A 24,344-nucleotide genomic window follows, 5' to 3' on the forward strand; every position below is an offset into this window, starting at 1 on the left:
AGGTTAACAGGATTTGAAATAGTTAAGAAGGTTAAATATTTAGGGGTTTATATTATGACTGCAAATATGAAATTATATCAGTATAATTATGAACCATTATGGCAAAAAATACAGAAAGAGATGGAAAACTGGAAAAAATTACAACTGTCTTTGCTGGGTAGGATAGCCGCTGTAAAAATGAATATTTTACCAAAATTTTTATTTCTTTTTCAAATGATACCTATACTTTAAAAAGATGAAAACTTGAAGGAATGGCAGAAGAGCATAAATAAGTTTGTGTGGGCAGGGAAGAAACCGCGAGTTAATCAAAAGATAATGCAAGACACCCGAGAAAGAGTTGGTCTTAAAATGCCTAACTTAAAATTGTATTATGAAGCCGCTGCCCTCTCAGCAATTACATATTGGATAAACTTAACGGAGGAAAAGATATTGAATATTGAAGGATATGGTCTGGTCTACAGCTGGCATGCTTATCTACTGTATGACAAGAAAGTAGATAAGACTTTTAAAAGTCATATATTAAGAAATGCTCTATTGCGTGTCTGGAAAAAGTATAAATATAAATTAAATGATAAGTTACCAATATGGACAGTACCCAGACATGCGATAGAGAATATAAATTTGGAGCAAAAGCAAGATAAGATTACATATAAGGAACTCCTTTATAAGGAAAGAGTCAGATTACAATTAAAATCTATGGAACAATTAAGAGAAGGAATTATTAGGACTTGGTTTCAGTATGGTCAGCTGCAGGCCAGATGGAGAGAAGATCAAAAAATTGGTATTTTGCAGCAGGATGAGAATTGGATAAAAATATGGTGGATTATTCAAAATATTTTAAGGAAAAAAATTAATTTACACCACAGCTTTTTTTGTTGGGAATAGTTACGGATTGTACTGTAATAGAGACTAAGTTGGTTTTGAATTTAATAACAGCTGCCAGATTACTGGTGGCACAGTACTGGAAGAAGGAAGATCCACCCACCATTGAGGAATGGACACTAAAAGTTGTGCATTTGGCAGAGATGGCAAAAATTTCATCATACCTTAAAGACCATTCAAATGAAAGATACATATCGGAATGGAGAAGATGGATTGACTATATACAAAAAAAGTATCAGAACAAGAAGATTCATATAGCTTATGAATGACATGTTTTTAAGTAGTTCATGCTTATAGTTTTTTGAGTTATAAGGAGTTAAAGACTTAGGGAGAATATGAATGCAATAATTTGTTAGCATATTTTAGCTTTATGTTTGTGAATGCTATACCCTGTGCTTGTTCTGGGAAGTCTAGGGAGTGGGGTGAGGGGGAAGAAGGGGAAGGAGGGTGGGAGGTAGGGGCGTGGGAGGGGTTGAGGGGGAAAATGTTTGTATTTCCTATAAAACTTTTCAATAAAAAAAAAGGAGGGATTGTCAAATGAAATTCAGAATAAATTATTTGTGAAGACATTCCAAAGATTATTATAGTATTAATTCATGTGTGCTTGGGCATCAATGGACAATTTTAAGTGTTGTGGCACAATCTGAATGAAAGGGTATGCATCATTATTTTCTCTTTCCTTTCTCTTCCCCACCCTTCCTTCTTTGCCCATCTGAAAATCCATCTTCTCATTCAGATGCACATGTCTATACTGTGGAAATCACTTTGTATATGAGTGTTTTACTAAGACCTTTCCTTTTCAATGCATAAAAGAGTGTTATACTGATTTTTGAGGGAGGTGGGCATTTTGCAAGCAGATATCTTAAACACTCGAATCTGACTTGAATTAATGCAATTCCAGCCCTCCAGACTCAGAGACAAACACAACCCAAAATGAACCTAGATATATGAAGCTACAAATCATTTTGTGACGGGACAGGACAGGACAGGACAGGACAGGACAGGACAGGACAGGAAGGATAAGACATGTATCTTATCCTACATATCCACCCTGGTCCTGAATTACAACTACAGGTCATAATGGATTCTGGAATTGTAAACAACTTCATTATATCATCTATGACACACAAATGTTCCACCCATTCAGTCAGTCAACCCTCCGGTTGGGGTGAAATTATTGATGGCCAATTTTTATGCTCAGGGCTCAAAGGATGAAATTACTTCAATTTATCATCAGTAAACAGGACACCTTGAATTTTCTTGACTTCCCCTGTTGCATTTCCCAATTATCTTACACTGGTTGTAGATGCTCAATCTGCCTATAGATTGGGACTGAGATAACTTTGCCTTTAACTTCCTAGGATGTAAGACTCACAATTACAGGGCCTGAGATCCCACACTACTCATTGTTCAGCAAATGAGTCGCCTACTTTGCCTGCTAAATATTCAGAGAGTATACTTCTATGTTTGGAAAATGAGATGCAAAGATGTCTATGGAGATTATCATGTAGATTCTATGTACCTTTGGGATGTAAAGATCTTTGTCACCCCTTGGTTTTATGACTATATGATCAATCTTATTCCTGAAGTCCAAATTCCCACATCTCTGCCCAGAAATGAAATGTAGAGCTGGTCAAAGGATACAAATTCATAAGGAAGCTTTAACTTGTCTTTTTTGTATAACATAATCCCCTATATTAAGAAGATTGCCCCTCCACCATTGTTGTTGTTAGTCGTGAAGTCGTATCTGACCCATTGTGACCCAATGGGCAACGTTCCTCCAGGGCTTCCTGTCCTCTGCCATCCCCCGGAGTCCATTTAAGCTCACACCAACTGCTTCAGTGACTCCATCCAGCCACCGCGTTCTCTGTCGGCCCCTTCTTCTTTTGCCCTCTGATCTTTCCCAGCATTAGGCTCTTCTCCAGTGAGTCCTTCCTTCTCATTAGGTGGCCAAAGTATTTGAATTTCATCTTTAGGACCTGGCCTTCTAGAGAGCAGTCAGGGTTGATCTCCTCTATGACTGACTGGTTTGATTGCCTTGCAGTCCAAGGAACTCGCAGGAGTCTTCTCCAGCACCATAGTTTAAAGGCCTCAATTCTTTGGCGCTCAGCCTTCTTTACGGCCCAACTTTCACAGCCATACATTGCAACTGAGAAAACCCTCCACCATACTGTTACCTATTATCAGGAATCACTGTCTTCTTCAGTTCTGAGCTATTAGAACTGTTACAGAAGGCATGTATTTTTATCAAAATGCATTTCGGAGGATTCTAATATGCATGAAACAGTGACATACATCAACTGCTTTGGGGAAAGTTGAAAATATATATCTCATTCGTCATCTTCAGGCTGGTGTTTTCGGCTTCGTGCTTCTAGGAGCAATGTGTGTGATCGCAGCTGTTTCTTACACCAGCTCAAATCCCCCTGCTACTCAGACTAACCCGAGCACAACCAAGCCCCCACCTAAACAGAACACACACCCATCCAATCAGAGCACAGCCAACCCACCATCCAATCAGAGCACAGCCAAACCCCCAACCAATCAGAACACACCTCCACCCAATCAGAACACAGCCAAGCTCCCACCCAATCAGTTCACACCTCCACTGGCAGTTAAAAGGAAGAAACAGCTGCGATCACACACATTGCTCCTAGAAGCACGAAGCCGAAAACACCAACCTGAAGGTGACGAATGAGACTTCGTCGAAACGTTACCAAGACACCTCCAATTTTACGTGGGAGAGAACCCGAATAACCAAAGACCTACATATATATATATATATATATTCAAATTTCTCCAAAGCAGTTGATGTGTGTCACTGTTTCATATATATTACATGTGTGTATGTATATGTGTGTGTATGCACACACACACGTACACACACAAACACACACAGACACACACACACACACACATCAGTGGTGGGTTGCCCCCGGTTCAGGCTGGTTCTATAGAACCAGTAGTAAAACCCGTGGGAGGCTCCACTCACCGACCCCAATGTCATCAGAAAGCTCATGATTTTTAAATTTATTTATTTATTGATTTTTAAATTTGTATACCGCCCTTCTCCCTGAGGACTCAGGGCGGTGAACAGCCAAGTAAAAACATAAATTACAAACATTAAAATACAATTAAAAAGATATATATAAATTTGGCCCCATAATTAAAAACAATAACAAACAATTAAAAACATTTTAAAAAGTGTTAAAAAAGTGTTAAATCTCGGTTTAAATTATTTCCTGATTTATTCTACCTGCTTTTATCATAAAGAGAACTAGGGAAGGTTAGATCTGAGACACTTTCTCAGATCCCATTCCTGCTTTGACTGTTGCCTTGGCTTTAGCTCTCTCCTTTGCTCCTCAAAGTTATTCTCGCAGGCCAACTGCCCATTATACTTTGAGACTTACAGCCTCCATGCTATTTTAGATAAATATACCTTAGGTCTTACTCTGTTGGACTACTTGGGCTATTGTGTTTCCATAAAAATAATAGAGATCCATCCAGCCAAATATTATTTATTTAGCATATGATGAGAACATGACAAAAGAGGAGTAAACATATACACACAAGCCACTTAATTATATGCACAACTCCTATGGGATACAATAGTAGCCTCGTAACTGGATGTCCAATTCAGCAATCCGGGTGATTACCTCTGGCATTGCTTCTTGCAGTTCTTCTAGGGAACCAGAGAACTCACATCATGGGCAATAGTGTCTGGCATTCCTTAAGCTTCTTGGGCTTTCTGGGCAGTGCTGGGCAGTGACCACGACCAAATATAACCATACTGGCTTCTTGGGTCTCATGGCAAACACGAAGTGCATAAAATCAAATAGCCAATCAATATCCATTCTGTGTTGGGAAATGGTGGGATTATTATATTTTAGGACTGCTTTGCTGCATTAGGCAGCATGATGATAGGATCTACTCTGAATTCTTCATTGTACCAGAGAGGCCTCGAGGATAATGTGAGACCATCTGTCAGAAGATTAAACCAGAAGTGGACTTTGCAACACAATGACCCTAAAAATTTCAGTAAATCCACCAAGCAGTAGTTTAAAAAGAAAAAAAATGGAGGGGTCTTGAATAGCCAAGTCAAAGCTTGGTTTTGAATCCCACGAGATGCTGTGGGGTGATTTGGAACAGGCTGAGCTTGCAAGAAAACCCTCAAATATTGCACAGCTGAAAAAATTCTGTATGGAAGGATGCTAAAAATAATTCCTCCCAATAGATTATCTGGTTTTGAAAAGTCAATGAATTCTACTAATCAAAAAAAATTGACTCAATGTGCTCTTTTATGATATTTTGTGATATTAGAGAAGCATCTTTTTAAATGTACAGTATATTTAGAATCTCTTTCTCTGTCTCTTTCTCCCCCCCCCCTCCATGTATGCATATAAGTGTGTGTGTATACACACATACCCTTTTATTTTTCTTAAATTGATTGTGGGTTTTTTTTTTTTCCATTTTTGTAAAATTTGCTTAAGATAAATAAATAAGGCCATTTTTACCACATACTCTATTCCATAGATGTGGCAGCAGAAAATGGATTTCAGTTTAACTGAAGAATTCAAAGAATTATTTTAGGAACACAGATTTTTCACTACATATCCAGTGTATCTCCAGCCTAACTGATTACTGCAGTGGTTCTCAACCTTCCTAGTGCCGCGACCCTTTAATACAGTTCCTCATGTTGGGGTGACCCCCAACCAGGGGTGGGTTCTAAATTTTTTTACTACCGGTTCTGTGGGCGTGGCTTATTTTGTGGGCGTGGCTTGGAGGTCATGTGACTAGGTGGGCGTGGCTAGCTGGTCATGTGACCGGGTGGCCATGGCTATGTGTATAGGGACTACTCAGAGGGCTGAAAAAAGTCATTTCTGACAGGTCCTCGCACTTTTGACTGGTCCTCACACTTACGATCATCCTCACATTTATGCCCATAGTAGCATTCTTAACAACCGTGTCACTCATTTCACAACTGCTTCTCTTCACCATGGTGACAAGATAGGGCAAAAACGTAAAATGTGAGGACAGTCGTAAGTTCAAGGACTGGTCAAAAGTGCAAGGACCAGTCAGAAATAACTTTTTCAGCCCTCTGAGTAGTCCATATGCATAAAAGGCTACAGCAATAGAGAGGGATGAAGGAAGGGAAGGGAAATTAGAGTAGGAGTGAGGGTAAGAGAGGGAGGAAGAGAGGAGGAGAAGGAGAAAGGAAGAGGAAGTAGGGAGGAGAAGAAGAGGGGGAGGAAGAGAATGTAAGAAGGAAAGAAAAGAGAGGTGGTAGGTTTGAGGAGAAAGATTGCTGTACAATAAAAAAGATGAAAGGGAAGAAAGCCAGCCCCAAACAAATATAAAGATATTAAGATAAAGAATGAATTGTTAAACTTTAAAGAATAAAAGAGAACAAATATGAATAAATAACAATAATTAGAAACACACATACAAACATACAATGTATTTTCTTTGAACAGAGTATTTGGCCGGTTCACAAATTTAAACAGTGTTTAGTCATTTCAATTAAATTTACAATTTCTATATTTCCTTTTTGCCACATTTATTCCTCATCTATTTTTGTAAAAAACCAATATTACCCTTCATCCTCATCTCTAATCTTAATCAAATTCAATTTTTCCCTTCTATTCTATATTATACCCCTTCCCATTGTCATCTATTTTTATATCCATCCTCACATTGGTTAATTATGTAATATTACAGCTTAATATAAATTCAACATTTTAATATAAATCAATTAGTTATATAACTACCTTTTTTGTATATTAATCAATATGAACATTTATATTCCAATTATTTCCATGCAATCCAATTTCTTACAAATCAATTAATTATATTTACCAATAATAATAAACCAAATAATTTCCCCCATATTTTCCTCCAAACCACAACTTAACCATTTCTGCTTTCAACACAATATACAATTAATAGTATCTCAATTATTACAATTCCCTAGTTAAATAGAGCTTTTTTTCTTTTGTGTTTTAAAATCTTGAACTCTCCTCTTTTTCCCTAAATTTCCCATTGTTTGCACCTACCTTTTTTGGTGAGGAAAAAGAAAAGAAATCTGCCTAGCTAATTTTCCAACATTGCAGCAACAGCAAAGCCAACAGCCTGCTTTGCTTTCAGTTTCATTTTTCAGCATAGCTAGGGGGGAAAAAATCTCTCCAGCAAGCAGCAGAGCCCTGAGCAAAACAGCTGAGAGCAAATCAGCCGAGAGTTGGGAGCCGATCTAATCAAGGGCTAATTAGCCTATGCTGAAGCTCCGCGGGCCAATAAAATTACAAAAAAACACTGAACCATTTGTTAAATTGCTGGCTCGTCTGCCCCTCACCCACCACTATTTATTAGCAATAAATAGTGGTGCGGAGAGGCGGGGCGAGCCAGCAATTTAACAAAACCCCGCAGCAAGAATTTAAACAGCTTTTTTTCCTCTAGCCATCAGCTGGGACTCAGGAGGCAGCAATAGATTGGGAGTGGGCGGGGTAAGCGAACGGCCGGCGATCCAACAGAGAGTGAGGGTGAGTGAAGGCATGGGGGGGGGGCGAGAGAGGGCTTTGGCGACCCCTGTGAAATGGCCGTTCGACCCCCAAAGGGGTCGCGACCCCCAGGTTGAGAACCGCTGGATTACTGGAAAATAGAGTGAAATCTATTAAACACAGTATTGTTTAGTTTGATTAAATTATAAGTCAGCCTTTTGGAATTTTTCCTCTGCTTTTTGTTTAAACAAAAAATATCAATATCAATAATAATATTGGGCATACCATTGGATAATATAAAGTTTTAAATGTATTGCAAAAAAAAACAACCCTCTTATGATTGGGAGACAAGAGTTTTATTACCACTGTATATAAAGCAATAAGATGATATTAAGTTAAGGTAGCAGGGCAATAGTAACATAGTGAGTTTCTCCACATTCTTTTGAGGGGTTGTATGATAGAAATGCTGTACAGAAAAAAATCAAAAACAGGTATCACTTGTGCCATCTTCAGCTTCTTCAGTGAATCAAGATGATTTATAAGTTGTGCTCTTCTCTGGTAAACTAGAAAAGGAACTAGAAAGATTCTTGGAAACAAAACTCAGAATTGAAGTGGTCTACATACATCAGAACTGTTAAAGGATTATTATACAGTAATGATGTTTGTTGTCAGGATAATTATGATTTAATAGCTGACCAGCTGCTGTAATGCTGTAATGATGATGCAATGGTAAGTAGTGAATCAGCAGGGTTATTTGACTGCTATCACTTTAAGAGACTGTATTTTAAGAGAGCCCTGTTTGGGTGTATCTCTCTCCCCATGTGTTCTTCCGGGCTGTAGCTGTCGATTGACTGACCTTTGCCTAGTACGTGTATGTATATTCTTTTGTAGAGATAAACCACTTTATTATTACAAACCTCTGTTTGCTGTTTTTGCTCCTGGGTAGTCTCACATAATCACACTGTGCACACACTTAACATTTGTTGATTTGTTGGATTTTTTTTTTCTTTATAAAAGGAAAATGTAGCAATTTTATGTTACAATTATCTAGAGTTTTTCCTTATCTATTTCACTCCTAATTCCCTCCCATTTTTCAATATGTCTGTGACTAATATTCATGTAGTTACCTATGGAGTCATTTGGATCAGGGAGCTTTCTCATCACATGCTAAGTACATTACTCCCAAGAATTTAATGAAACTTAAAGCTCAGTTTAACCCACTGTTTTCCATTTAAAACATTATAGCCTATCAGATCTCAGTTGCTATAAAGAAGGGGAAAGTTCTTCTAAGAGATGGGGCAGCTGTATTAGTAGCTGCTAATATAGCCATGTATTCACAATCTTCCAGCAGTCCTGTGTAAACCTTAATGACATATGTAGGAGTTGTGCAAGATGTTTATTTACTGTCACAAACTTACTGGTGGATGCTGCTTAATGTTAAGTCATGGTAAAATTTTCAATTTTCTACCTTAAGTTTGTACATCATGGCTAGCGAGTAAATTGTCTTCCATGAAAGCTGAAAAGCGTTCATTCTCTGTGCTTCATACTAGTTGAAAGTCATGTGAACAGCATTCTGCAAGTTGATTGTTGTGCTTGGCAGTAATTCTGTATTTAGTCATGGTAAGCATAATAATGTGGTAGCATAATGCTGTCGTGAATGGGGAAATATCCTGCCATGTACCGGGCAAAAAGCAACATCTTGAAGGCAAATATATGCACAGAAGTTTGTATTTTTGAGACATGCCAATATAATCGGAACCCAATGCTGGTTCTGCAATGAGGATATTTGCCTAAAGAGATCCTATTTGTCATTTGTCAACTTCTGAGAATCAGAATGAATGATTCTGAATGAACCTGGATTGGCATCAATGCATGCAGCCTTTCTGTTGCTGAATTCCGTATTGAAGAAAAGATGGTGGCAAGTATGTAGCCCAATAAATTCTCCTAACCTTGGGCAGGGAATTGGAGTCCTCCAAGATCCCTTCCAGCCCTATGATTCTATGATAAATTAGCAAAGGGTTACTGTATTGCCTGTGAAAGAAGATAAAGCATTTGGAGCTTATTTATTATTCTGATATCTGACAGATATTCTGATCAGGTGGGAGGATTTAGAAAATTTTGAATAATATGGAGACAATACAGGGTTTTTTTTTTCTGGTCCACTTCATTCTGTTTCTCAGTCACCTGACTGGCAATATAGGTTTGAGTCTAGCAGTAGTGTCTTTCAAATGCTACTCTATGAAGTTATGGAATTCATTGCTAAATTAAAAAACGAATGGATTAAGAGATTATAATTTAAACTAAGGGATTTCAATAATCTGAATCAGCATATCATAGAATGTGAGTTGCTTATAGATACTGGGTTTTAGTTTAGTTCAGCTTTTGGATTCTTCTTCACAACCAAGGTATTTTTATATAATTATTGTCATGTAACTACTCTCTTCATTACAAACTTGGAGCACAAAGAGGAAATGCTCACACTAAAGCCCCAAATTCTTATAGATATTGGACTGAGATCAATCCATTACTAGGAGTGATTAGTGGGAAATAGGTGCTACAAATCCAGTTCCCATTGGGAAAGAACAGAGAAGGGTATATCTAATATCCTTTGAATGCTCAGATGAATATTTTGAATAGAAGATCTTCTTAATCAACAAGAAATAACAGTCAATTTCATCATAACTTCCAAGAGGAGGTAGGAATTTCTATCCAAGAAAAAAAGGTTAAGTGAGAATAAGCCCTTCCTTGCCAAGTTTGCATGTAGGGTTTTTGGTTTTGGCAGGACATTATTGTCAGCTTCCTTTCAGGGATCATACAATTTAAATAAATTCAGCTAGTGCTAATGCAGCCTTTTTGAGCTGAATAATCTGTATACAAGAGGGAACTTCAAGGATTGCTAAGGATTAAACATACTTTGGGGAGGGGGGAAGGGGAAACCCAAAAGAGGGAAAGCTTCCAAGAGTAACCTAATGAGACTTGAACATGATCAGTGGCACAGAATGCTGCATGACAGAAACAAAACTACAGGGAGAGGAGGGGACCCCTGGATGCACATCTTGGATTAAGTCATGGCTGGTTTAGTGTAGTTGAAAATTTGATCCTCCTCCCAAAAAAAACCACTTCAAAATTTGGTTAATTGTTTCACTTGTAGAAATGTAGCTAAAATAGTGGTATCCACACACTTGAAAGCAATATAAGCAATTTGTAGTTAAAGAAACAAAAAAATTAAGAAAAAAAGTTAGAGAAAACAAAAATACAAAAAAAAAACAACCAAAAAATCTTTTTGGAGGGAAGGAACATCTTAAAGATCCCGAAAAAGATTAGGCAGACAAAAAATATGAATATATAATATCTTCTGTGGTCTATGGCTTCTCTATAATGACATAATTAATCCCCCTGGATTGTACAAAGACTTTTGACTTTTTTAAAGATTGAATCTAAGATTCAATAATAAACCATCTAAAATTAGGGATAGTCCATTCTGGCTCTTTTTTCTGTTCTGGACTGCATCTCTTCCTGCTGTGACAAGTTTCTCTAGAGTTTACTTATTTATTTTTTAACAAATACTTCTATGATGACATTTTTTTCCCTTGTTCCTTAATTGTGAAAGCAGATAGACTCAAGCCCTGAGGCCCTTTTTAGCTGTCCCTTTCAAATGACCACTGTTTCTCTATGGGAATTCTAAAAAGAAAGGTTTAAGCACTAGTCTAACAGAAACTATGATTCACCATGGAGAAAGGTAGAACAGGAGGACCAGCTGCATAAGAAAGAAGAAGAAAACCTTATCACAAAGCCCTATATTGATACTATATCTATACACTAAGAACTGCAAACATTAGTCATTGACATCTCATGCTGTATTTTTGTTTTTGTTTTTTCCTTCAGATCCTCCTCCTCCTACCACCCTGAAATGTTATAACCTCTGCAATGCTCCCAAATGCCCTTATTATCCTTTGCAAACTGTTTGGTTGAGATGTATTATTTCTGATTGAGTTTCTGATTTTTTTTTTCTGATTAAAACATATTATTTCTGGTTGGTTGAGACATATTCTTGATTTTCTGATTGGTCCCTGCTTTGCATCATCAGACACAACCAAAGGTTGAAGCATCAGTTTGAATCATAAGGGTCACTGATTTGTGCACAGATCTATTGATCTCTGAAATCAATCCTAGTCTAAAGCAGAGTCTCCTTGTAGGAGATATGGGCAGCATAAAATGAAATAAATAAACAAAATTTAAGCAAGCAAGTGCCAAAAGATTTTTTTTTTTAAATGTCATCCATTTTGGCACCATTACCACATCACCATCTCTGGCCCACAGTAGAGCTCCAAAATAATAAAATAGGCCTGGACCTTTGTGTGTGTGTGTGTGAGAGAGAGAGGGGTGGGGGGGATCTGGAAGCCTTTCGTTGGGGTTGTTACTTGGAACTTTGACTGTGTGTGTGTGTGTGTGTAGAATTGTAACTTAGCTAATTAAAGCAATTTCCTGCATCTCAAATGATTAGAAATCTTCCCCCAATTGCTCCGTCACCCTGTTGGATTCATGTCTTCTAAATCAAATACTACCTCTAAAACCTGGCTCTTTAATTCATATAGTTAAAAAATGAAAAAAAAAATTGGTTCATTCAGTTTCCCATTTTAAATGTGTTATAACCCATTTCCACATCAATCTGTAATTTTTTTTTAAAGTACATGTTTTAAGTATTTGTATGCATTTGACCTATTTTAAATGGAGCTTTAACTCACATATATATTTTACAAGATATATTATTTAGGTTTTTTTTTTTTCATTTTATTTTCATAAGTTTACACATTTGCACATTTTCCCTCCAAACATGCACATATTAACACTAAGTATAACTTAATTAAGTTCACATTAAAATGCAAATGAAATCTATTTCTACCCAATCTTCTAGCATGCCTTAAACATGGAGATTCAATTTCATATTTGTTTCTCTTAGCAAAAGTTGGCCCAGTCTTTAAAAATTGCCTCATTCATTTTATTTATAAAATATATAACTCACTATCATTTATAACACAACCTCAAATTAGGGAAAGGAAAAAAACTGTACAGTATAATAAGCCATTTCATCAAGCACACAGACAACTCCTCTGTTGTTAAAACTGGTGAAGACTTTAGTTTTTAAGAGGATATTCAGTGTTTAGACTTGTGTCTCTTTTATCAAGTTAAAGTTTAAAATATTATATTTAAACATTTTTATTGCTACTAGAACTCGGCAGAGGGATATATAAATATTTGAAATGAATATCTTAAAGTAACTTAAAAACTCACAATGTAATACAGAGTAACTAAAATATCAATAGCAGGATAGAATAGCACTACAAATTTAACTGAAAGCCTGAGAAAATACTTATGGTGATAAAAACTTGTAAGATGTGACAGCAATTGTAACTAAAAAAAAAATGAGACAATTTTACAACTAGGCACTGTATCAAAAATGGGCTTATAATGAATCGCTGGCAAATGTGGCATTATCAAAAAGTTCGTTTTTTAATAAATAAGCTGGCTTGTATTGTAAGGGAGGGAAACTACTTGGATATAAAGTTCGTAGGGCTTGATTTAGGAATCAATTCTTAAGGATTCAAGCAACCTCGATGTAAACAATTCAATAAATATTAAAATTCCTCTTTTATCAAAGAAAGTATCTGCCCTGCTGTATATATAGTTATATGTCAGTTTTAAACTGGAAATAGTTCACTTGCTAGAATTTCTGTATTGTGACTGTTTTCACCTTAATAAAAGCTGTTAAAGAGAACTCCTGGGGAAAAATTACTTTCAGTTCTGGCAGCTATCAGAGTTCTGATCATCCCTAAGCTAAACTTGTATTTAGCTTGGTAGTAAATAGGTGCAATTTGTTCCTGATAAATTACTTCCTTTAGGAGGTGAATTGCAAAGCTTTGCACTGGCTACAGTTTCCAGGATCATACCTACATTATGTTTTGAAATTATGGATGCATGGGAGTCATTGTGGCTAGGCTACTTGCAGGCACATTCAATCATCTCCAGTATACATACTGTAAAGTACATGCATGTCTTGAAACCGGAAAACACAGATACACAATAGATTAATTTCTTTAACTAGATCCTGTACTTTATCATCATCTTGGTTTTGATGTGGAATTTCCCATTCAAATATGTTTGTGCTACATTTTGCCAGTATATAATCTCTACCTTGGCTGTGGGGGAGAGAATGAAGTTTTATTCCAGAAATATGGACAAGCCTTCTGAAGGCTAGATTATCTCTCTAGGCTTTTCTTTCTTCTCTGCTAATTCTTGCCTTCATGAGTTGTTCCATGGCATCTCTGTTTGAATGAGGGGCACTCTTGTCTGATTTAAATTGTTCATTGTTCTCTCTTCCTCCTCTTGCTCTCAGCACAAAATCTAACCATAGTGCACAGTTCTGCCTTCAGTGGCTTTTGTGCACTCTCTCCCCTCCATACTCTTACATTCTCTAGTTTGAGTCACTCCTTAAACGCAACTCATTTCACAAGAGAAGACCCTCTTGGCTCACAGGGCAGGATATGCAGGAGTATGGGGAAGAGACTGATTCAGGGTATAATTTTCCCTCAAGTGATAGCTTATGCTGGTTAATATTTATTGACTGTGTGTGGTTGATGTTTCTACATCTGTATTCATATTCTAAGGATGTATTTATTTACTCTCTGAATATTGCTGATCTTGCAACTCAAAGAATTGATGGTGAAGAGCTCAAAAACATTCAGAGGGAGAACAGTTATGTTTCCAAAGGGTTGAAGCAAAAAGTAAAGCCCTACTAGCGGCTGGCTGTTTTATGCCCCACTGAAGTTATTCCAGTTGCTATCATACATCTAGTAGATTGGCCAAAATCCAAATGGCTGGGAGCCTGTCTGGCTGGAGCTGGCAGCTGTAACAGGCTGGTGGAATTAAATCTATGCCACAATATTTTAAGATAGAGGCAATGACAGTAGTGTAGTAATGTAGGCATAATGCAACAGCTACAGTATTAGGGTAGGAGGGGATCTGACAGCAAAAAAAGAAGCAATCAGAAGGGATGAAGAAAGACGCTTAATGGTACCTAAATAAAAATTGTTTGTCATAAACACAACATACTTAATTGAACTGAAAAAGATTTAAATAGAAAAGAGGGAGAAACTTCTGGTCCTCCAGAATTTACTGCTATCCTCACTATTGATTGTGCTTGCTGCACTGCTGGGATTAGTCGTTTAGTGGCATCTGAAGAGCCACAGACTCTCCACTCCCCCCATCCCCACCCCAATATAGAGCATCCACTCTGAGCCAATAAGGTTGTGAGTTTGGCAGAGAAATTCATGGCAGGAAAAGACCTTGTAACAGTAAAGCATGTTGGAAAACTAAGGCTTCTCATTTAGTTTAAATGAGAAATTGAAATTTACAGGCAATTGCAATTGTCAGTCAAGCCATGTAAAAGTGACACCCCTGAGAAGAATGGCAAACAGTTTGCTTCCTAAATTGGTTGTTATGTTTGAACTTTAATGGAAAAGTCTGAGCTTCTCACCAGTAATCTCTGAAAACATCTGGGTCTTTTTGTTGGCTGTTTGAAAATTTAATGAATTTTCCATTTAAGGTTCATTTTGGAGTCACATTTTGGCCCAGCATTAATACATTACTATTATTCCAGTCATCTTTTGGCATTATGGCTTTTAAAAGGTCTTTGATGTGGTTTCTGAGTTATTTCCACCCCCAACATGTGCCTCTCTGCATTCCTATAACTTTGCATGTATTGTGAATAGCTTCCAATGTACATTAGCAGAGAGGTACTGATAAGGAGGAAACCCTCCTTCGTGTTTCTCTCTGAAAGGGAGTAGTTAATGAGGTCGGTTTTCTGAATTAGCTTGATATATAGATGATGGGTGATGGTGTTTGGGGGGTTTTTTTGCACTTCTTTGAGGAATACTTGCACCATCCTTGCATCCTTCAGGGGCGGGTTTCAAAATCCGTCACTACGTGTTTGCTCGTGGGCGTGCGCAAGCAACACTTCTGCGCAGAAGCATCCGGGCTTGTGGGGGCAGCCTTCCGCCGCCACCGCTACCGGTTCGCCCAATCCGGGGTGAATTGGTAGCAACTCACCATTGATTGCCTTCCATTCTATTGGCCTCTGCAATGTTTAGCAGATGTGAAGACTCAAAGAGATTGTTACAGATCCAACTGAATTTATAAATCAACTCAGTTGATTACAGGTAGCCCTTGATTTATGGCCAGAATTGAAGCCAAAATTTCCATTGCTAAGCAAGACAATTGTTAAATGTCCCAATTTACAATCATTTTTTGCCATGATTGTTAAACAAATCAGTACAGTTGTTAAATGAATTGTGGCTGTTAAGCAATCTGACTTCCCTCACTGACTTCGTTTGTCAGAAGCTCCCTAGGAAGGTTGACAATGACAATCCCAAGACTCCTGGATGCTGTAACTGTTGTAAATACATGCCAGTTGCCATGAACTTGAAATGTGATCTTGTGACTGTGGGAGATGCTACAATAAGTGTTAGAACTGGTCATAGGTTACTTTTTTCAGTGTCGTTGTAAGTGTGAAAAGCCATTAAAGAAATGGTTGTAAGTCAAGGACTACCTGTATTCATCCAAAGAGTTATATTCTTGGAGAAATTATAGAACTTCAGGATTTTCAAGCCCTGATTTTCATGTACTCATCTGGAATGCATATTGCATGGAACTGGTTGATTGACATAACAGAGAAAATGCAGTAGATTTTTATTCAACTAAATAATATGATTATACACAACTAGTGTATTGTGTAGAGAGCGAAAGAAGAAAGATTGTCTCCTCAAAATGATCTCACCCAAGTAAATTGCCCATGCAGGATTATCACTCATTCTACTATATAGTTGCTATATCTGTTGCAGGGCACCTAAGGTGTATTTTTGGCTTCACCGTTGGTCTTGCACCTTCTACCTTACTGTCATCCATTGTTTCAGTTTCTACTCCTTTTAAAGTTTTTTCCCTGGTTTTTCCAAACGTTGTTTGCTTGGAAAGCTGCAAAACCACCTGTAAATCAGCCAATAGATAAATTGCTCCCAGTTGTATATCACAAAATGTATGGGACTAAAATGACCTGGAAAAAGATTATTAAGTATGATCCCTTATTCAATTAGGAAACTTGAATAGGAACTACTGAAATAATCCTGAAACAATAGTAAAACAATATTTACATAGTTTGTATTGGTTATAACCTCTGGAACAGTAAAATCCAAGTTATAGCTTTCTCTGGCAATTCTGTATCATTTAATTTTACATTAATGCTGATATGGGTGATTGAGCAGCAGTTCAAAAATAAAATAGGAAGAGGAAAGCTTGACTGTTTGAAAGTTTGCTTAAAAGAAATAAAAAATGCCCCACAAGGACATGGAATAAAAAATGCCCCACAAGGGCATGAGAACATGGGAACATAAAATATTAATTTCATTAATTGCACAGGAATAAGATAATTTAGAAGTTTTGCTTGAAGATACTATCTGAGATACAGGGGAGAAATCTTTCAGAGACCAATTTCAGGAGGAAAGCATGAAGAAAAAACATGAGACACTATTAATCTATCACATATATAACATGTTGAAAGCAGATTGGAGAACTTATTCTTCTTCTTTTTAGTTTTCCAACCTGCTGGATGTATTTACATATTTGTAGGCAAATCCTATAAATATGCTTGACCTATGCTGCTTCTGGATGATCATAAGGTTAATTTTAATGTTGTTTTATCTGCAGTTGTTATGATTATATCCACCCAGAGTCAGTTATTGACTCTATACAGCTATATAAATTTGAGAGACAGAAGAAAAGATTATTGTATGAGTGTTTTGTTCTCTTATAAATGGTTATCATAAGGCTATGTATTATTAATCCTGTTTAAATTCATCATCTCCTAACTTGGCATCAATGCCAAGTTAGGAGATGATCAGTGCCAACAATGGCATCCTCCAGATTTTTTGATATTATAACTCTGAGAATTCCTACAAATTTTATTTTCATGGGAATGAAATGCATGGGTTCAAATGATAAGATTTACTTTTTTAAACAATTTATATAACACCCCCCCTTCCATCTCATCAAGGTGATTCTTGGTAACATTCAAAAATGGATCTGGACTAGGCACTAGGAATATTTTGCTAAATGTAAGAACTATATGACAGTGGGATGAAATGCTTCAAACAGTGATGGACTCATTTTAAGCAAAGACTAATATGCCTTTTTCTGGCAGGTCCTCATTTTAGTTTTAAAATACTTGGCCAATAGGGGCAGGTTTCACATGCGCAGAAGCACCCGGGCAGATGGGCGGAGCCTCCCACCGCCACCGCTACCGGTTCACCCTGTTGTCCATGGAAGAAAACACAATATTTTTCAGCCAGGATCCAGAATGAGAAACAATTTCTGAAGCTGCCATTTTGGTGATGCAGATCATTGCCTCTTTTTAGACATTCTGAGCAAATATTTCTGAAATATAAAATATGCTGTGCAGTAACATATGTGAAATAAATCTTCAACACATGACTTCTGAACTCTCTTATTTGTTCATTTCAGCAGAGTTCCACCAACCACCACGAGAGCAGTAAAGAATCCTCAGAGATCATCAGGTCGGAGGTGAAAGGCAAAAGATCTTCAAGCCATGGCACAAGCCACAAAACCAAGAAGTCTGGAAGTGGGAAAAGCTCAATAGGTTTTGGCTCATCCTCATCCAGTGTAACATTTCCACCAGCAGGTGAAGAACAGAAAGAAATAGGAAGAATGGGAAGGGGAAGGTATCAGACTAACATGCTGAATTAGCCAGGCTTTATTAAATGGGCAAGTCTTCTAAATAGTAGATAAGTCTTCATTATTTTACATTACCTTTGGTTTCTCTTAGGGAGGAGGCTTATTATTAATTCTCCTCCTGCTGTGCATTGGCCAGAAGTAAGTCCAAGCAAATTTTCTTTCTTTTCTTCCTCCTCCCCACCCCCCAAATGTTCTAACTCTTAGAGATACAAAGTTAGACTTCAGGGATTGTTGGTAGTCCCAGTAAATTTTCATATGTTCAAATGGATGAACTAGAGCTGATCAACGGATAGTCAGATTTCCATATCTTGCAAAGTTCTTTCCTATCCCTGATGACTATCAGAATACAGATGGATGATACAAGAAAAGGAAACACAACATATATCTATTGTGTAATTCAGCTGTATTTGACTTTTTTTTCCATTTCTTTAGACAAATAGTCCCTGGTTGCCACTCTCCTTTCTTTGACCATTGATAGTGTATTGATATTGTGGATCCATTGCTCTAATTAGTGGTTTTAGGCAAGGGATTATTGCTTTCTCTGTATCTCTGAAAAAGAGATAATAAGTGCTATATAAGTAGTAGCAATAATAGTAACTTAATTCAGTACCTATAGCTAAGAATTTCTACAGTACATATTACAATATATCATATCATATATGCAACAAAAAATGCAATGTGCTCTTAAAAATCCAATTGTTTCTCATGGTAAAGCAAGAATAAGACAACATTTAACTGACATAGTACATACACTCTGTTTGATACCATAAAATGGTACAATAAGGCTCACATCTAACATTCCTCTCTAATTCCAAACATTTTCTATATCCATTACAAGTAACTCTTGGTGAGGGACTGGAAACTCCGTCATTAAATGAAGCAATCACTAAGTGAAACTGTGACTGTGTTTATAATCTAAGTTCATCTTTGCTTTATAGACCCACAAAAATCATATAAATACAAAGATCCAGAGATTACTTTTTCATCACTGTTGTAACTGCAAAAGGCCACTAAATGAGGACTACCTGTATTTAAATAGCAAAATGTGATCCAAATATATTATTAGATCACTTCAAGATTGATTTTATTTATTATATGTAATGGAGCTAAAGATGACAAGGCCCATGAATGCAAATGCATGCACTTACTTCACAAAAGCTAATTTTTAATTTAGTAATGGGATGAGGAATTAGGTAATTCCAATATTTTAATTGTAGCTTTGATTTAATTTAATTGTGATGAGCAGACAGGGAGCTGAGATACATGTGAGAGTTATAGTGAAAACATCTGTCAGCTTGCTATATATTTCAGGATTCTGCTTGATCCCCTTTCAGGTACCTCATGCAGCTCCTTGCCCTTCTCCCAGGATTTTGTAACCTTTCCAAAGCTTGAGCAGCAGCCGCCTGAGGAAGAGAAATACCACAAACCCATCTCTTCATCCTCGTCTTCCGCCCACTGCTCTCCATTGTCTGAAGGGCAGAAAAGTGATGTCTTTGAGCAGAAGGTGATCTTTTCAGGTTTTGGCTCCATCATGCGTTTCTCCACCTCAGCTGTGAGTCAGCAGAGGGGACGGGATGCTTCTCCTGTGGACTACAAGACCTCCAACTCTATTGGTGGCACCCCAAGTGGGAGTGGTGGAGTCAGCAGTGGCAGCAGCCACAAGCGCATGCCGTCTCTTAGCGGGGAAGAAGTAGAAGTCCTGAAAGAAAAAAAGCACAAGACCAATAAGAAAAGCAAGCATGGACCAGGAAGGCCCAAGGGTAGTAAGAATAAAGAAGTGCCAGGTCCCCAACTGGTTGGGACTCCAGCTGCCTCTTCTTTGCCTTTCTCTGGGGGTTCCCTGATCAGTTCCAGCGTCAGTGGGTCTTCACGTTCATTCAGCCATGGATCCACCCTTCCAAGCCTCAGCCTAGAATCACCACTTATGGGATCAGGTAGGTAACATGCTCCTCCTGTGGCCTCTGGTCAGGATGCTGCATGTTTTAAAGTATAGGATTTATGATCCTGAGAAAATGAGATAAGAGATGATGCAATGATATATTTATTAGGATTTTTCCTCCTCCAGATTGACCCTGATTGAGAAACTCTTATTAAAAGCATATACAATCAAAAGATGACTGGGAAAATAAATTACGTTAATCCATAATGTGGTTGTTTGGTCTTGGCTCAAGTGCGCCGTGTGAACCAGTGGTGGGTTCTAATCAGTTTTACCACCGGTTCGCATTGCACACGCACTTTGCGTGCGATCTCTGCAAAGCCGCAAAACTTGCACTTGCAATCGCTGCAAAGCCGCAAAACTTGAGCTTGCGATCGCTGCAAAGCTGCAAAACATGCGCTTGCGATCGCTGCAAAGCCGCAAAACGTGCGCTTCACGCAAGCGCATTAGGAAAAAAAACACCTGAGGCATGGCAATCCCCTTTGCCCACCTTACAGCTGACCAAAAAACAAACGAAATAAAGGTAGGTATAGCATGTGGGGGGAGGGCCAAACTGACATTCATAGAGAACCGGTTCGCTCTCCTATGAATATTTCCACTACCAGCTTTCCTGAACCGGGGAGAACCAGTAGCAACCCACCACTGGTGTGAACCCAGTTTTTTAAACCTTAGTTCATAGATTATTGTATGAATCTAGCAAACAGTGATTTAATCTCAGGAATGCTCTGTTTCTTCCAGCACAAAATCATCTTAGTTTCTTAATTATTTTGTGATTGGCCAAGCCAAACACTACTGTGCTTTTGGTATCACTTATGTTCTTGTAACTCCATCACACCTCTAAAATTGAGGGAAACTTATCACTGCCCATTCTAATGATATCTAGTGATATCACAATCATATATTCCTATTGCCCTTGAAGGCTAGAAAAAAGCAAGTTTATACACAAAATACACGAAACAAGAAGAATTATCTGTGTCTTATAAATTGTGAAGTACTGCTTTTCCTTTATCCTAGGTCTGGCTCTTCAAAGTTCCTCAGTTGTATGTTGTATGTTCATGTCTATTAACTCTTTTATATTGGATTGTTTGTTTCTAGGCTTATTAATCATGGCTATCTGCATTTCTTAATGCAAAATGAGTGGTTTGCTAGGCAATCAAATAATTCTAAGATGAATGATGAGTTATAGCCTGGATGCTAATGACTCTCAAACACAGTTATCTTTGTAAAGTAGCTTGAAGGGGAGGGATCTTATCTGAATGAAATTTATAGATCCCTTAGATTTTCACATAGTTTGTAGATTCCTCAGTTTCACACAGCTTTTCTCACTTGACAAAGAAGTTCAAGAAGAGATGTGAACAGAAGTTAGCCAAGTGTACAGTATGCTGTAGATTGCCATTTCTGCAATGATCTGCTTGACTTCCCAATACCACACCATATTTAGAACATTCACACAAAAAGCAAATAAAGTATTGCCTCAGCCTTTTTTTTTTAATGAAAGTAAGTTAATATCAAACTATTACTCTACCACCATATTTCACAGGTTAGATAAAGTTCTCCTGCCAAACACAACCATTTTAATTGAAGCCAAAAAGTTCTTCTTTGATGTCAGGGATGCACCGAATTTTCTTCCAATCCTCTGAATTACTCATGTGGTTTTACTAATTGTAGATGGATAGCAAGGTTCTTTTTGAAGAATAGTGGTTTTCTCCTTGCAACCCTGTCATGCACACCTTAGTTATTCTGTATTCTCCCCTGATGGTGATCTCATGAACACTAACATTTTGCCAATGGAAAAGAGGACTTTTATGTTAACCTGGGTTTGTTTGAAGCTTCCCAAAGTATTATACATCTTCCTCTTGATGTGATCTGGGTTGATCGATTATTCTTGGGAATGTAACAATGGTATTGAATGGCCTCCATTGTACAAAATCTGCCTGACAGTGGACTGTTGGAGTTCACACTCTTTGAAAATAACTTTGTAACTATATTAACCTGGTGAACATTAACAATTGTTTTTCGGAGGTCCTCAGAAATCTCCTTTGTTCAAGCAATGCCATACTTCCACATACCTGTTTTGTGATGATCAAAAAAATACTAAATACATTACCCAGAATTTTGTTCTTTAAATAAGACCTCCCACACTCACACTTGTTTATTGAAACACCTGACTAACTTCCCATTCAAATGATAATCCTACTTCAAAAGATTACCTATTTTTGAAGCATCACTATAGGATAAAAGATACTTGTATGTGATGCATTTATTCTTTTAAAGCTTTTTATTGATTGGCTGATACTAATTTTAATTTTTTAATAATTAGCTAAGATTCTCAAAAGCACCCTCATTTATGCCTCATTGCCAGTTTTCTGTTGCTTTTGTAGAATCTGAGTATGCACAACTCATTAGAAAAAGGCGGGCAACAGAATCCAATGAATTCAATTTCTTCCTTTGTCTCAGTGGTCTGGCTGCCAGGTAGACTTATGTAAAGATTGCAGCCCAGTTGATATGACTGCTGTTAATCTTTTTCAAGCAATGCCTGATGCTTCTCCAGCATCCCTACATAAGTTGAAATTGCATGTTTTCTTGACCCTTGAGAAGCTAAAGAAAGCAGGGGGGAATCATTCAGGTAATGAACTCACCTGTTCTTAGGATGATTACTTGTGAACTTTGCAAGAAAGGGTTAAGAGTAAAGAACCTCAAGGCTGAGCATGTTATAGCTCGCTTACTTGGCAACTGCTTTGCCGATATCTGGCTTGCTCTCAAGCACTTCTATTCAGGTCACAGTAAGTAGAAAGAAGAAGAAGAAAAGGGAGGCGGGAAGAATTGGACGTTAGCATCTCCCTGGTTTCCTAGTGACTGCAGCCTTTTACTTTCTCTACTTCAGGGCAGGGGAGGAGCCAAGGAAGAAAAGGAGAGAGAATTCAGGATGTAATTATTTTTCAGGGCGGAGCTGTTACAAACCACAAGCCTTCTATAATCTCAGCCTCTGGCAATAGATTTCCTCCCACCCACCCTTCTTTTCCCTCCCTCTATTGTGTTCAAAGAAAGGGAGGCTTTTTATGTCTGGTGGGTCTGCCTGACAACCACAGTCCTGATTTTTGACATACATTACGCTGGCCTCTGAGTACAGAATCTTCAAGGAAGACCAGTTCTCGGATGACTGAAACTGTAGGCCAAGGCTTGTCTTTCAACGCTATTTGTTGCATGCAGGGCATTGCATCTGAAGTAGCATCCAAACTTGCACTCTGATTAGACGAATGCCAGTATCCATTTAAATGGAAGTGAGGATAGGGGCAGATGCTTTTCTGCTTGCCAAATTCTTGTCATCCTCTTTCTACTTTTTTTTTTAATGCCCTTCATGGTTTGCTGCGTAGGCAGCAGCCATCTGTATGGGCAGAATATTAGTGGAGAGTTATTTCAGATCTGTGCAGACAGGGTAAAGAAGGAGGTGTGGAAGGTGCTTAAGAAGAAATATGTCTCAATCTCGATTAAGATATCTGGACAAGTGGGTTATAGGATGGTTGATTGAATCTATAGGCATAAGGGGCAAGAGAATGTAGTAATCTCTTTTCTGTAGTGTAAGTTATGTAGTAAAAATGTAGGTAAAAACCAGTACCTTGGTTTTTTTTTTCCTTCATCAAATTGCTGCTGGGTGGGCTCAATCTATAAAGTTCTGCATAAGAGAACTGTCTTTGTGTGATGATTAGGTTAAAAATTGTGAGACCATGATTTCTAGTCCTGCCTTAGACATAAACCCAATTGGGTGTCCTTGGAGCAGTCCCTTCTCCTAGGAAGGAGGTAATGGCAAGCTATGTCTGTGTGGAACCCCAATTCACATCAATCTTAGATATTTGAGCCAATAGTATGGATGTTGAGAGCTACAATCCAGAACCATGTTGTCCAGGCATCCATTGCCAACAGATACGGATGTCAAAACATTGAGGAATGCTTCTAGTTACTGTTTAGGGCATGTCAAATTTTTCAATTTTCAATTTCCAAACAGTAGAGGTACTCAAAAGTTGTGACATGCCTTGGGGATTGTAAAGGTATTTTGGTTACTTGAATATAATTTAGATGTGCTTTGGTAAGTAACTACATAAATTTCATAACTTCTTTTTTATATTTTGTTTGTTTCATTAATATATATGTATGTGTGAAAAATGAATAAAGTGCTCGGAAGAGCACAAGACAGGATAATCCTTTCAGTTCTTTGAATGAAATGAAATATTTTAAGT

General features: G+C 37.7%; 1 protein-coding gene across 15 annotated transcripts in view; it reads left to right on the plus strand.

The window, feature by feature from the left end:
• MLLT6 (MLLT6, PHD finger containing) overlaps positions 1–24,344 on the plus strand; it is a 180,112-nt gene that overhangs the window by 127,978 nt on the left and 27,790 nt on the right. For 9 of the 15 annotated variants that reach the window (XR_015733804.1, XM_034415653.3, XM_034415651.3 and 6 more), the window contains 2 exons: positions 17,943–18,120; positions 19,508–20,107. Coding sequence is in view for 14 of the 15 variants with exons in the window: in XM_034415653.3 (XP_034271544.1) it covers positions 17,943–18,120; positions 19,508–20,107 (778 nt within the window). In the remaining variant the exon portion in view is untranslated. The remainder of the gene's footprint in view (positions 1–17,942; positions 18,121–19,507; positions 20,108–24,344) is intronic. The other 6 variants (XM_087892107.1, XM_087892103.1, XM_034415650.3 and 3 more) reach the window with 1 other exon arrangement.

This window comes from Pantherophis guttatus, chromosome 4, assembly GCF_059756535.1.
Source record: "Pantherophis guttatus breed Tessera chromosome 4, ASM5975653v1, whole genome shotgun sequence".
Taxonomy (NCBI): domain Eukaryota; kingdom Metazoa; phylum Chordata; class Lepidosauria; order Squamata; family Colubridae; genus Pantherophis; species Pantherophis guttatus.